The sequence below is a fragment of the Myotis nattereri genome (assembly GCF_964212035.1).
Source record: "Myotis nattereri genome assembly, chromosome: 4".
Lineage (NCBI taxonomy): Eukaryota > Metazoa > Chordata > Mammalia > Chiroptera > Vespertilionidae > Myotis > Myotis nattereri.
This window is the reverse complement of record NC_138079.1, coordinates 53,890,108-53,902,557: the sequence shown is the minus strand read 5'-3', so window position 1 is coordinate 53,902,557 and position 12,450 is coordinate 53,890,108. Positions and strand designations below refer to the sequence as shown.

General features: G+C 35.2%; 1 protein-coding gene across 8 annotated transcripts in view; it reads left to right on the top strand.

The window, feature by feature from the left end:
* MCTP1 (multiple C2 and transmembrane domain containing 1) overlaps positions 1-12,450 on the top strand; it is a 442,261-nt gene that overhangs the window by 199,901 nt on the left and 229,910 nt on the right. For all 8 annotated transcript variants that reach the window (XM_081088724.1, XM_081088723.1, XM_081088722.1 and 5 more), the window contains exons 3-4: positions 883-1,025; positions 9,596-9,675. In XM_081088724.1, the coding sequence (XP_080944850.1) occupies positions 883-1,025; positions 9,596-9,675 (223 nt within the window). The remainder of the gene's footprint in view (positions 1-882; positions 1,026-9,595; positions 9,676-12,450) is intronic.

Sequence of the window (12,450 nt, the reverse complement as noted above, 5' to 3'; positions counted from 1 at the left end):
AGTCTATCCACTGAGCCAAACCGGTCAGGGCTCTAGGAATTCTTAATAAGGACATAGACTCATTAGGCCAAGACTGGTCTCATTCATGAGTCAAAATGGAAAATGGTATATCTGTGTAAGTATGTAAAGGCCCTTCTCTCTTGCAGGTGTAGTAGAAAAAGCACAAGCATTAGAGTCAAATAGTCTTGGTTGCAATCCTAGCCATCTCTTGCTGGCTGTGTGTCCATAAGCAACTTACTTGACAGCTCTGATTTTCTTTATTATTTTGGGAGATTGGGAGATGTTAAGGGATAATCTCGAGAGGATTTCATAAACATTTGTCCCCTTCCCCCTGATTCCTTCCTCTGAGATCTTCATTCCTTCCTAACATGCTGAAACTGAAACTTCTGAGCAAAAGAGAATACGGAACGAAGGATGAAATTGAAGCCCAATTTGAGACTCATCTTTTTCTAATTACGCCCATTAAACTAGTATAAAATTTTAGCAGCATATGTAAGTCTAAAACTACTTAAATCAGCCAAGATTATGGATCATCCTTTTTAGAGTTAACCAGATGATACCAAGAGAATGTCAGATTAATCTCTATCATTTATAACATGAATTACATTTACATATGCAGCATGCAATAGAGTTTTTAAAAATACCAGAACAGGGTTACAGTATTGAGTATAGAAGATTGATAATGATAATTATTAGAATAAATAATTTACTGTCACTTTAATATTTCAGGAAAAATTTAGTAAAATACTCTTAAGCCCTTATTTTCCAGGTGATAAGCTTTGTTTTTATTCCTTGAAATACTTGTTGGTGAGTAGATGAGCTATTCTCTTGCCTCCATAGACAGGCATAATTAATATGGATCAATTTGCTTTTCTATATCAGGGACAAGTGACCCATATGTGAAGTTTAAAGTTGGAGGAAAAGAAGTTTTTAGAAGTAAAATAATACACAAGAACCTCAATCCTGTGTGGGAGGAGAAAGCGTGCATTCTTGTCGATCATCTCAGAGAGCCATTGTATGTGAAGGTGAGCCATTTATTTGTTTTTCACTAATGCAATTTGACATAAAAATCCCTGTTTAATGACTTTTTGTCCTGTCTCTCTGTCTGACAAGATTTTTCACCAGAGATGTAGTCTGCTGTGCACAATTCTAATCTGTGAATGATGTGATAAAAAATGAGATTGAAGGGGGGAGGAGGTGTGGGAGCATGTTCTTCAGGACAGTACCATTGCCAGTCAGTCATTTAGGAGGACTATGAAGTCCACCTCCTCCTGCTCTGTGTGGTCAACTGGTTGAGTGCATGTTGGGAACATATACAAACAAGTCTCCGTGTAAGCTAACAACAAGGAAAGCTTACACAGTAGCCAGCCTTTCTGATTAAGAATTATATCAGGGCATCTACCAATCCTGATTGCAAACCAAATGCTTTACTTGGAAAACAAGGAAGGTAAAGATAATAGGGGGAGAAATATTCCTGTCTCTATTGTATTATCAAAGATGAAAAAAAGTCTGTTCTTCAGCTGAATGTAGTTTTTCAAAGAAGGATTTAAGGAAAGGGTTACAACCCTAATTCCTTGTTTTAGTTTCATACTTGACTTTCCTTTAATTCATATCTCTAGGTACATATATTCGTTTTGGCTCCTATGTTCTGAGGACCCGTTCAGTGACTAAACCTTTTTCTATCTTTTCTACCACACCCTTCATCCTTTTCTCTAAATTGTTACAACTGGCACATGAGCCAAAAATCTCATATCATCGCTCTTTCAGCAGTCTCTGGACATCCTCCTTCCCCTCAACTCTCCATTTGTATTGCTTCCAGTTGTTTCTCTTCTCCACATAAAGAAAAAAATAGTCCAGGTTTTATTAAACTCATAGCATGACAATTTATAAGATCAATGAATAGAGCATTTCCTAAGTCTACAGTTGATAAATTTCTAGAATTCATTATGGGGAGAATAGACTTATTTCACATAAGAAATAGTCTCAAGTGGATTTAGCTAAAGGAAATCAATTAAACAGGATTAGTGAGCTGTACTTTAATATATACTATGTGGTGGCATAAGAATGGTTGTGAGAGTATCCATCACCAACTCCTCCCACAGAAGAGATGACCTTCAGGGACAGAGATGTTTCTCCCTTGTTCCTCCCTTCTAGAAGGAAAGAAATGTCTACATGAGAAAAAAAAAAGGACATACCTTCATAATCAGAGATAAAAAAAGAATTTAAGAAAGACAATTGGGATGTAAAGGAAATTTTCTTTCTAGGGAGGTTCAGAAGAGGTGAGTTAGAGCCGCTGCAACCATGAAGAAAATGGGTTGAAAAAGAAATCGGGGGTGAATAAGGACAGCACTGGACAGTTGGATCTCATTTAATGTCCCTAAGAGAAAAGTCGGGGGGAGAAAAGGAGTAACTTTTATTTACCTTTGTTGTGGATCTGTTTCTTTAATGGGATACTATGGTATGACAGACGGGTGAGTCTTTACAAATGAACTTCCCCAGCAGATAATTGGGTGAGTTCTTTCGCTTTTCTCTTGTATTCAAGAATGAGTATTACTCTATGTGAAAATCCAAATGTCAAAAATGCTTATTTCAAGAAATCTCCTAATTGGGTCAAAAAGAAATTAAAAACAAGAAAATGATGGGGGAAAAATTTTGTCTAGGTGTGAGAGAGCAAGAATCTATACACACAGATACACTTGTACTATAAATGGAGACAGTGACACTGTGTGCAGATGAACGACACACTGTGAACACAGAAGCTGGGAGAGAGCACCCAAGGGTTGCTTTTGTTTCTCTACTACTTTGAGTTCTCCGTGTACAACATTAAGTAGCCACGGCTTCACTGCTACCATACAGAAGATACACAGTGAATTGTAAGTTTTCAAGTTAAACAGAAATCACACTGGCCTCTCAAATACTAGTACAACCACAAAAATGATCATATTTTACTTTATGTATTATGTTATGATTTTTAATATGCTTTGATATTTTTTATTTGATTTTCATTTTCTGTTAATTGCATAGGGCTTCTTTTGAAAAAAAATCTCTAAATTTTTGCTTTATTTTTTTGTTTCATTTTATTCACTTTTTGCCTAACCTTGGACACACAAGGATCTAAATAAAATACATTGGTAGAAATGATATTTGAAGTTAGTAGAATTTCATGAAAATTGCATCATTTTCATGGTCTCCACACAGCCTTGTGTTGTTGACTGACTTGATTTTAATATAATGCCCACATCCTCCATGGGGGAGATTACTCTTGCCTGAAAGATTTCTTAGGGACTAACCAATTCTGTAGTGACAGGGAATATGAAAATGTATCCATGAACTGGATGGTTATAAAATATTAAGTGCACTACTTTCCCATATCTAGTCAGAGGAAAAAGAACCTATGTCTACCCTGGGGTCTGATTTCTATCGATGGAAAGCTCACCAAGGGAAATACTAGGAACATAGTTCTGGACGCAGGTTACAAAATCACATTAAAGTTTCAGTGTTTGTACTGAAACTTTCTAGTAAAGACAGATTTTTTTTCAAAAAATACTGGTACTGGATTTCTGCACAAAATAAATAAGATATACTTTGCAACTGGTTGAGATTTGTATAGCTTTTAGTTTAGTGGAAAGAAAATTTTCCTTCCATTCTGAATGCCTTCACAGTAAGGGCAGGAGGTGAAAACTATTTTGGAAAAAGGGACTAAAAAATCATTTATAATAAGGTAGGAGTAGAAGTAGGGAGTTAAAATGTGGTACTTCTAACTGGGACAGGAGCCTCTGGAGCCTGCTCTGTACCCTCAGGGATGCTCTGGCACATCTTAAACAATGGGGTAAATTCAGCATTCCATTTCCACTGAACTGAATTAAAATTCTCCATTGTCATTTCACTGACTCTGTTATCTAAGGTACACAGTGAAAACCCAGAGTTATAATGGAAGAGACAGAAATACTATAAAGGGGGAAATGTTTGTGTAAATTGTTGCGTGTTTGGCCTAATCATGAGCTTGTAACCTGGGTATTAAATTGGAGTGCTCTCTGGAATAATAGAAAAATGTTGATACTTAGGAAAACAGTTCCATCAGGGGCTATATTACTGTTTCTTAGATTGTCATTTTAACAAAAGTGGTAGTTCCTTAAATGACGCATGTCTGTTTAAGCTTAAGATATAAGATTGAGAAGGTACTATATGCTTGGTTCAATTATAGGACCACATTCCTGTCTTAGGTAAAATTATTCCTCAGTAGGTTTTAAGGGCCCTAAAAGGATGTCATATACCAATAATCTCCCACCCTAGCTGAACACAAGATTTTCCAGAAAGCTCTAAAGAATCTAGATGTTCTAGTCTCTTTCCTAAAGATTCTGATTCAGGACTTAGGAGATAGAGTCCATGTTTCTGTGTTTTAAAAAAACAGTAGTTTTTTCTGATGCACTGCTTAGGTAGGGAGTCACATTCCTAGACATTTACATGGAAACAACTGAACAGTTTGAATGGAAATATGTTTGCAGTCATAAACCACAGAGAACCCAGAAGAAATTATTCTGAAGTTAGACAATTTGGTATTATCATGTATGTTTTTGTTTGTTTGTTGTTGTTGTTGTTGTTGTTCTTTTGCATGATTCAAAAACACTTCCTAAATGCACGAATCAAGAATCTCCACTATTTTAGATTTTAAAAATCTATAGGAAAACAAAACAAAGAAACAAACAAAAAACATGATTGTACTTGCTTTTGCTTTATGGGCAAAGAACGTGAGGTTATTGAGTCTTGGGATAGAATAGAGTCACATCATAGCTGCCATTTACTGAGCATTGTATTAAGTGCCTGAGCTATTGTATCTCATGTATCCTGATAATATCCTTACAAGTAAGTAACTGCTATCATCTTTTTAAATTTTATTAAATTTATTGGAGTGTTATTGGTTAATAAAATTACGTAGGTTTCAAGTGAACAATTTTATAATACACATCCATATATTGCATTTGTGTGTTCACCACCCAAAGTCAAATCTCCTTCCTGTTAGGGTCGGGCAGGTGACAGGGGCTGTGAAAGAATTCACAACTAAAAGAAGAGATAGAGAGAGAAAGTTTATTTTACTTTCCACTAAGGAAAAGGGCCAGTGCATTGCTAATCAATACAGGACAAGAAACTAAAAGCAGCTTCCCCTTTTAAAGGGTAATGGCTGCTGTTGCTAGGTGACAAGTAAGGGAGGAGGATTTGGGCTGAAGTGAAGTTTGTTTTTCAGGAGACAGTCTGGACAGATGTCCTAGCGAGGTGTCTTATCAGTATTTCCCCCAAACCTATAAAACATGCTTAGAGCAAAAATTATGAAGAGTTCAAAAGAGGCCTGTTTGAAGGGAGGGAATAAGGGAATTTTCTACAACTAGAGACTCCTTGGTGCAAATTATCCCTGATTTGCAAAAACAGCAGGAAGGAGTGTTATGCAAGACTGTAGCCTTGAGAGTAGCTTATCTTGTCTTGCAGTTTGAACAGAGGGGCTGTTTGAGTCAGAGGAGCTAACAATCTTGGGGTCTCATTACCAGGTGCTTCTCATAAATTGTGGAAGGCTACAGCAAAGAAAAAGAAAGGCCTTTTTTCCTGTCCTTGCGCTTCTGTCACCATATATCTGACCCCCTTTATCCTTTGATACCTTCCTTCACCCCCCTCCCCTTTGTCTCTGGTAACTACCATACTGTTGTCTGTCTGTCTCATCTCCTTTATATAGGTAAATGAGTCCCAGAGGGATGCAGATTGCTATGTCCACTCAGCAATAAAGCAACATAGCTTCTATTTTTCACTAAAAATGATTAACTGCAATGGCCACAGTTAGGTTTTGTTTTGTTTCATTTCTTTGTTTTACAATGTCAGTTCTATTCTTTAGAGTTTAATTGTTCTTTTATAGTAACATGGTTATTTTGAAGCTGCCTAGGTATGAAAATGAGTCATGGATATATTTTCTGAGAAGAATCTCATATCTTGGGTCATAGTGTATGATCTGGGTACCTTCCCACTTTCTATTCCCATTAAGCCTCCTTACTTCATTCTATTGCCAGCTTCTCTTATACAAACAGCAGTTCCCATTATTCCCCTACGCTGAGATATTTTTCTCCATGGCACTTGTGACTACCTAACATGCATTTGTTTATTGTCTGCATCTTTCCCTTATACGGAAGACCCAAGTAATCAAAGACTTTGTTTGTTTAACTGCTATATTTCCAGTGCCTAGAACAGTACTTGGCAAATGGTAGGTGCTCACCAAATATTTTTTTCACATAAATGAATGAATAAAAATATGAATCATTCAAACCATCAAATTAAAACTCCCCCAAAGCCATTATTACCTAGGAATATTTCAGTAATTTGAGCTAACAAGTCCCCATTCAGGCTGATGTCAGTGGGAGTTGTTTTCTGTTATTTGCATAAAAAAGTATTTTAACTGATCCACAACCTAATTCAGTTTTTATTGGGAGACAATTGACTCAGAAGCTAAACAAATGCATTTAGTAGAATATTTGTTATTTTAAACTCATTTGAGAATGAAGAGAGGTGTTACTGAGCCCCCAGGCAATTTCTACCTAAATTTACCTCGTATTTCCAACACAATGGAGTGGAGGGTTCATGAAAGCAAAGATCCCATTTAATTGTTCACATTTGAATTCCCAGAACTTCACCCAGAGTTATGTTTGTTAAATTTCTGAAATTCAGTATAACAATATTTGAATCTGACTCCTTTCAATCCTGGGATTTAAGGGAAAGTAACATATTCTTTTTAAGTTTTGGATTCATTATCTGCAGAACGGAAACAATACCTTGTTCACTGAGTTGTGTAAGAATTAAATTTAAAAATCTATGTAATGCATTTAACACAGTGCCTAACATATAGTAAATATAGAAAAAAACACCATTCATCAGAATTAACTGTGCATATTGTGTAGTGGGAGTATCTTTTCCTTTTATTTATTTTCTATGCTCTACGTTTCTGAAGCTCCACCTAAAGCAGTGTTCCCTCTGACAAATGGTTTATAGAACTTGAACCAAGTAATATAGCTAATAATTTCATAACGAATGAATGCTGATGTTTCCATTTGGTCCCAGGTTTATGCCTTTGCTGGTTAATAGGAATTGAGAACTAAAGTAAACATCTAGCATTAAGACAGTAGGAAAGACTCTCACCATGAGAGTAAACAGAGTTTAAATGTTGAATCACCCAGCTGGGTTGTCTATACTTAACCAATTCGCTAGTCTCACAGCTCTTCACTCACATGTACAGGTGTACCCCAGGTGTTCTTATTGATTATACTTCACTATAGTCTCCCCAAGATTTTAAGCCTTGGGGTAATACAATTAAAAGAGATTGTACAAGAGAAATTTCTCTAATTTTTAATGTAAATTTTATGTTGTAAAGTACAGTACCGCAGCCACTTGCAAATACCGAGGTGGCAGTTGCATAGATGTGCAATATATTCATGTGATATGCCACTGAGTGATGACTAAAGCTCAGAAGTGGAATTGATCAAGGAGAATATTTATTGCAGGGGTGCTGTGCTTTCTACAACAAATGTACTTCTGAAAGATTGTAGGTAAATCAAATGACTGTAAATTGAATAATTGAAGAGGCATTAGGGGAACTTATTACTTAAATAAATCCCCTTATGACTCTTCAAATTTAAGAATCCTTTTATAATGCAAAGTATTTATCTTACTGTTTTAATATTGATTTTTTTCACGTGAAGAAGTACACCTGCACTGGAGAAAAAGCAGTAACTGATACAGGCTGCTGTGGATGCTGTTACCTCTGCTTCCAGCTTTCAAACTTGTACCAAGAATTGGGCACAGGATCACCGGGCTATGGATTCTCACATCCTGGAGAGTCTAGTGGCCTGGGTTGTCCTTTCAAGAGAGAACTTACCTATTTATACTCATATGCTCCAGTATAAGAGTATATGATTTTCTGTTTCAAAAGGTCAAGAAACACAGCTCAAACTTCATCTAGTAGCAGTTTTTTCATCTTAAAAATTTCCTTGACCTCCACTGTTTTTGTTTTCTTTTCAGTCCCTCTTCTTTTCTTTACAACACTTACCAATATGTGTAATCACCTATGCACTTCCTTGTTTAATGTGTGTTTCCTTCACTAACCTGTAAACACTGACAATATCAGTTTTGCTCACTACTGTTTTCTCAATGCTTAGCATAGTCTGACACATGATAAGTACTGAATCAATCTTGACTGAGAGAATGAATGAGTAAGAAAAACTTAAATACATAAAAATTAGCCAACTCCCATTTACTTAGAGCAGTGGTTCTCAACCTTCTGGCCCTTTAAATACAGTTCCTCATGTTGTGACCCAACCATAAAATTATTTTCGTTGCTACTTCATAAATGTAATGTTGCTACTGTTATGAATCGTAATGTAAATATCTGATATGCAGGATGGTCTTAGGCAACCTCTGTGAAAGAGTCGTTCGACCGCCAAAGGGGTCGCGACCCACAGGTTGAGAACCGCTGACTTATTATTATTTTTTTTTTTTTAGAAAGGCCCCTAACTGGTCTAGTTCTGAGCTTTCTCTCCAATCTCCTTCCACTCTCCATCTTTCTCAATCTGCTTCACCCACAATGGTTTCTTAATAATTATCCTTGAATATGCTAATTGCTTGCTGTTTCCTCCACCTAGAGTGCTCTCTCCTTGCTAACAGAGGTTAATCTTTCTCAGCACTGGGTCTCCATAAGAACACACTTCCTCCAAGAGGCCTTCCTGAACTCCCTATCTAAAATGACAGCTCCCAACACACCCCTTAGATTTTTTTTTCTCCATAGCGTCCATCACTAAACTGTACATGTCTATTTGGGTATTTATTGACTGCTGCACCTCTAAACATAAGGAAGTCAGGGACATTGCCTGTCTCATTCACTGCAGTAGGAATAAGAACCATGAAAAGCACAGAGAAGATACTGGGTAAATTGTTTTGACAGATGGAAGAAATGTTCTCTCTTTTCTTGACTTTTCTGTTGTTAGTCATGTTAGCATTTTCCCCTAGTCATTGCTTGTGATAATTAAATTAATTTAACTTAACGTTAATATAACATTACTAAATGCTTCAATCATATCTCAATTTTCACCTATTTGTATGCTTCAGTAATATTGTCCTATAATATTATAGAATTTATCTACAATGACCTGAGGCACATGAAGAACTTGGAATTACATTCTCATCATCTGTAGCTCAGTTTGGAAGACATCTTTGTTGAATTTCTTCCAAACTTACTCTGCCTTCCAGGAATGCTATGCCCTTCTGTAATATGAGGAAAATGTTCGAAGTCTGTGTTTCCCACATTTTTAATGATTTATTGTGTATTGATGATTTATTGTATTTTATTGTATTGTTATAAATCAATAACTTTAAGTAGGAAATTAAATACCATGTTCTTTGAATGCTTTCTGAGATCCTAGTATTACACAGCACAGAAATAAATTTTTAAAAATAAATACTAGGAAATGACATTGTTTAGGTGACATTGACAAAATCCAATACCAAGATGTTTTCATTTAAAGCTTATTTTGGAATTTTTTATAATAATGTCTTCTTTTTGTCTTCTTAGGTATTTGACTATGATTTTGGACTACAAGATGATTTTATGGGTTCAGCCTTTCTTGATCTCACACAGTTGGAGTTGAACAGGTGATCTTTGAACTGTCGTAATATCACTACACCTTGTTAGGAAGCTGGGCCAGTGTAGTAAATAATGTCAGCAGATCTGGATTCTAGTCGCTGTTTAGTCTTGTATGGTTGTGAGCCCTCATGCTAGGCAGACTTTCTTAAGTACATTTTTCTCATCAACCCAATGGAAGTAAAAACATCTTCCCTTATTATTTTACTCAACAACCATTCAACAGAAAAATTCTTGGATGCCTGCTTTGTGCCCCAGCACAGTGCTAAGTACCAGGAATCTAGAGATAAATGACACATTCCTTGCTCCTGCATTGCTTGTATGGTTGTAAAGGGGCATAAAGAAGATTATGCTTGCTAATCATATTTATTAACTTAAGAATCAGGCCACCATATGGGAATAAAACGTGTGCACTTTTCTTCAAAAACTGCAACTTATCACCTGAGCCAAAGTAATCACCAGTAATTTTAGGTTACCAAGGAATGCCTGAAAAGTGTAGGCAGCCTGGTTGTATTTGCTCAGTTACATCAGTTTGCCATTGCTTGACCAGTTGTAAAGTTATATTATTATTGCTAATATTAATTATTCTTTGTACCGAGTTATGGCCTTATATTTTTAAAAATTCATTTCAACATAGGAGCTAAGAATTGATTAATACTATGGAAGAAAAAACAGGCTCAAGCAGTGCTGAAATGGGTTGCAAAGGAAGCTGTAAAATCTTTGACGGTTTTATGGAGAAGGAATTCTGGTTCCGATGATCATGCTCCATCATGTGGCAGGAATAGAGGAAAGCAATATAATGGGCTAGATTACTACTCTATATTTCTATAAATGTAGATGTGTGGAGGAATATAAATTATGGAGACCCCTTAACTGTTACAGTCAGCTGAATTTGAGCACAGCTTATTGGTTTCCCAAAGATCATTTTTGCCTCAAACTTGACAAAAGAGGGGCCTTTCTGTAATTCCCACATGCCCTTCATTGCAACCGAAAGTGCAGGCTTGACCTAAGAATAGAACCCAAGTGATCGCTGGTTCCCCACCTCACTACAGTTGAAGGAAGTGTCCTAGATGGTGGAGTATGTAGTTCATTATCGTAAAAACTGAGCTCCAACTGGGATGGACTGTGCTGTAAAGACCATATTATTCTGTAAAGACCATATTATTTTCTCTGAAGACTTCTACATAAGGATATGCAAACTATTGGACTTAATCACAGAGCATAAATTCCTCTTCTTCTCTATTAAAGATAAAATTATTGTGAAAAATAACTTTAAGTAGAAAACTATGGGATGATTAAGAAAATAAAAAGATATGCAAGCATTTGGTGTTTATGTTGACACATTATTTATTTTACATATTAACTAATCATTCCATTTTCCCCAAACACTTTTTAAAATCACATACTGCTTTTGAAAATTATATATTTATAATTATGCTGTTGCATTCCATGTATAAATAAGTAGCCTCTGGGTGTAGAAAAATGGGTAATAATAGTAACATATAAATACTTATGCTACTATACAATGCATTAAGGTATTTCTTTGAAAGAAAATAATAGATGTATCATAAAGCAATTGCAAATGTCCTTAAATCTTTATCATGCAATCATTTTAAAAATGTAATGAAGTTTTTCCTATTAATTTGTATATGTAATCATTATAGGAAAACAAGTCAAACCAAGTTGTAAACCCATACACATACATGCCCCCCCCATATATATATATATATATATATATATATATATATACACACACATGCACAATATAATACTTAATATATATTTGTTAAAATAAAAAGAGTAAGTTTGTTATTACCTGAACATAATTAGCTATAACTAAAATCATATTGGAACAATTTTCATCACAATGATTATAGCATATATATATTATCTTTCTAACAGGTTACTTGTGTTTCAGTTAAAGCCCCTGATATTAGAAACCTGTTTATATTTTTAATAATGTCATTCCTTGACTTGGTAAATTAAGCATTATTTGAAAGAGTTTCCTAGTATTATAATAAACTATATAAGGTTCTCAATCCCAAATCCTCGTCCCAGTATTAGACTCCAACTGTATCATTTCCTAAAAGTTAAGCTCATTGTAGGTAAGGATCTTATCTTTGGTCTTGAGCTCTGGTTTTTACCCATATTCTAGCATAATGTGTGACATTTAATATGTGCTTAATACATGTTTTGTGAATGAAGTGAATGAGCAAGTGACTGAACAAGCAAAGGAACATTCCTAATTTGCCAACATTTCAAGATTCAAGTTTAGCGCCAAACGTTACACAGTCACTTGGGTTAATGAAGGGCATGAACCCTAATTTGTTAAATATAAATTAAAATATGGAAATAAGATATTGCCTATGCATTGCTTATTGAATCTATATTTTGCTTATTTTCTAAAAGTGAATGTGAGTAATAAATACTAAGCAATTCATAATGTCTTCCTCAGATACCTAACTATAATGATTGCATGATAAAGATGTAAGGACATTCTAAAGTCTTCTAAGTATTGACCAAATTATTTATTTTCTTATATTTCTGAACCTGAAAATGGTTCAGGCATAGGTTTAAAAAAACCTACAAAATAGAAGTACTGTTTTAAATACTGGAATTTCTTTCAAGTAATTAGACATTGTTTTTAAAATATGTCTGTAATATGTAGCAGGCAAAGTATATTTTGTATTTTCCTCTTCTCTCACTCATTTATTTACTCAATAGCATACTCCTGATTTTAAAAAAATCTTAAAGATGTAAAAGGAAAATAGTGGTCAATAAATGAC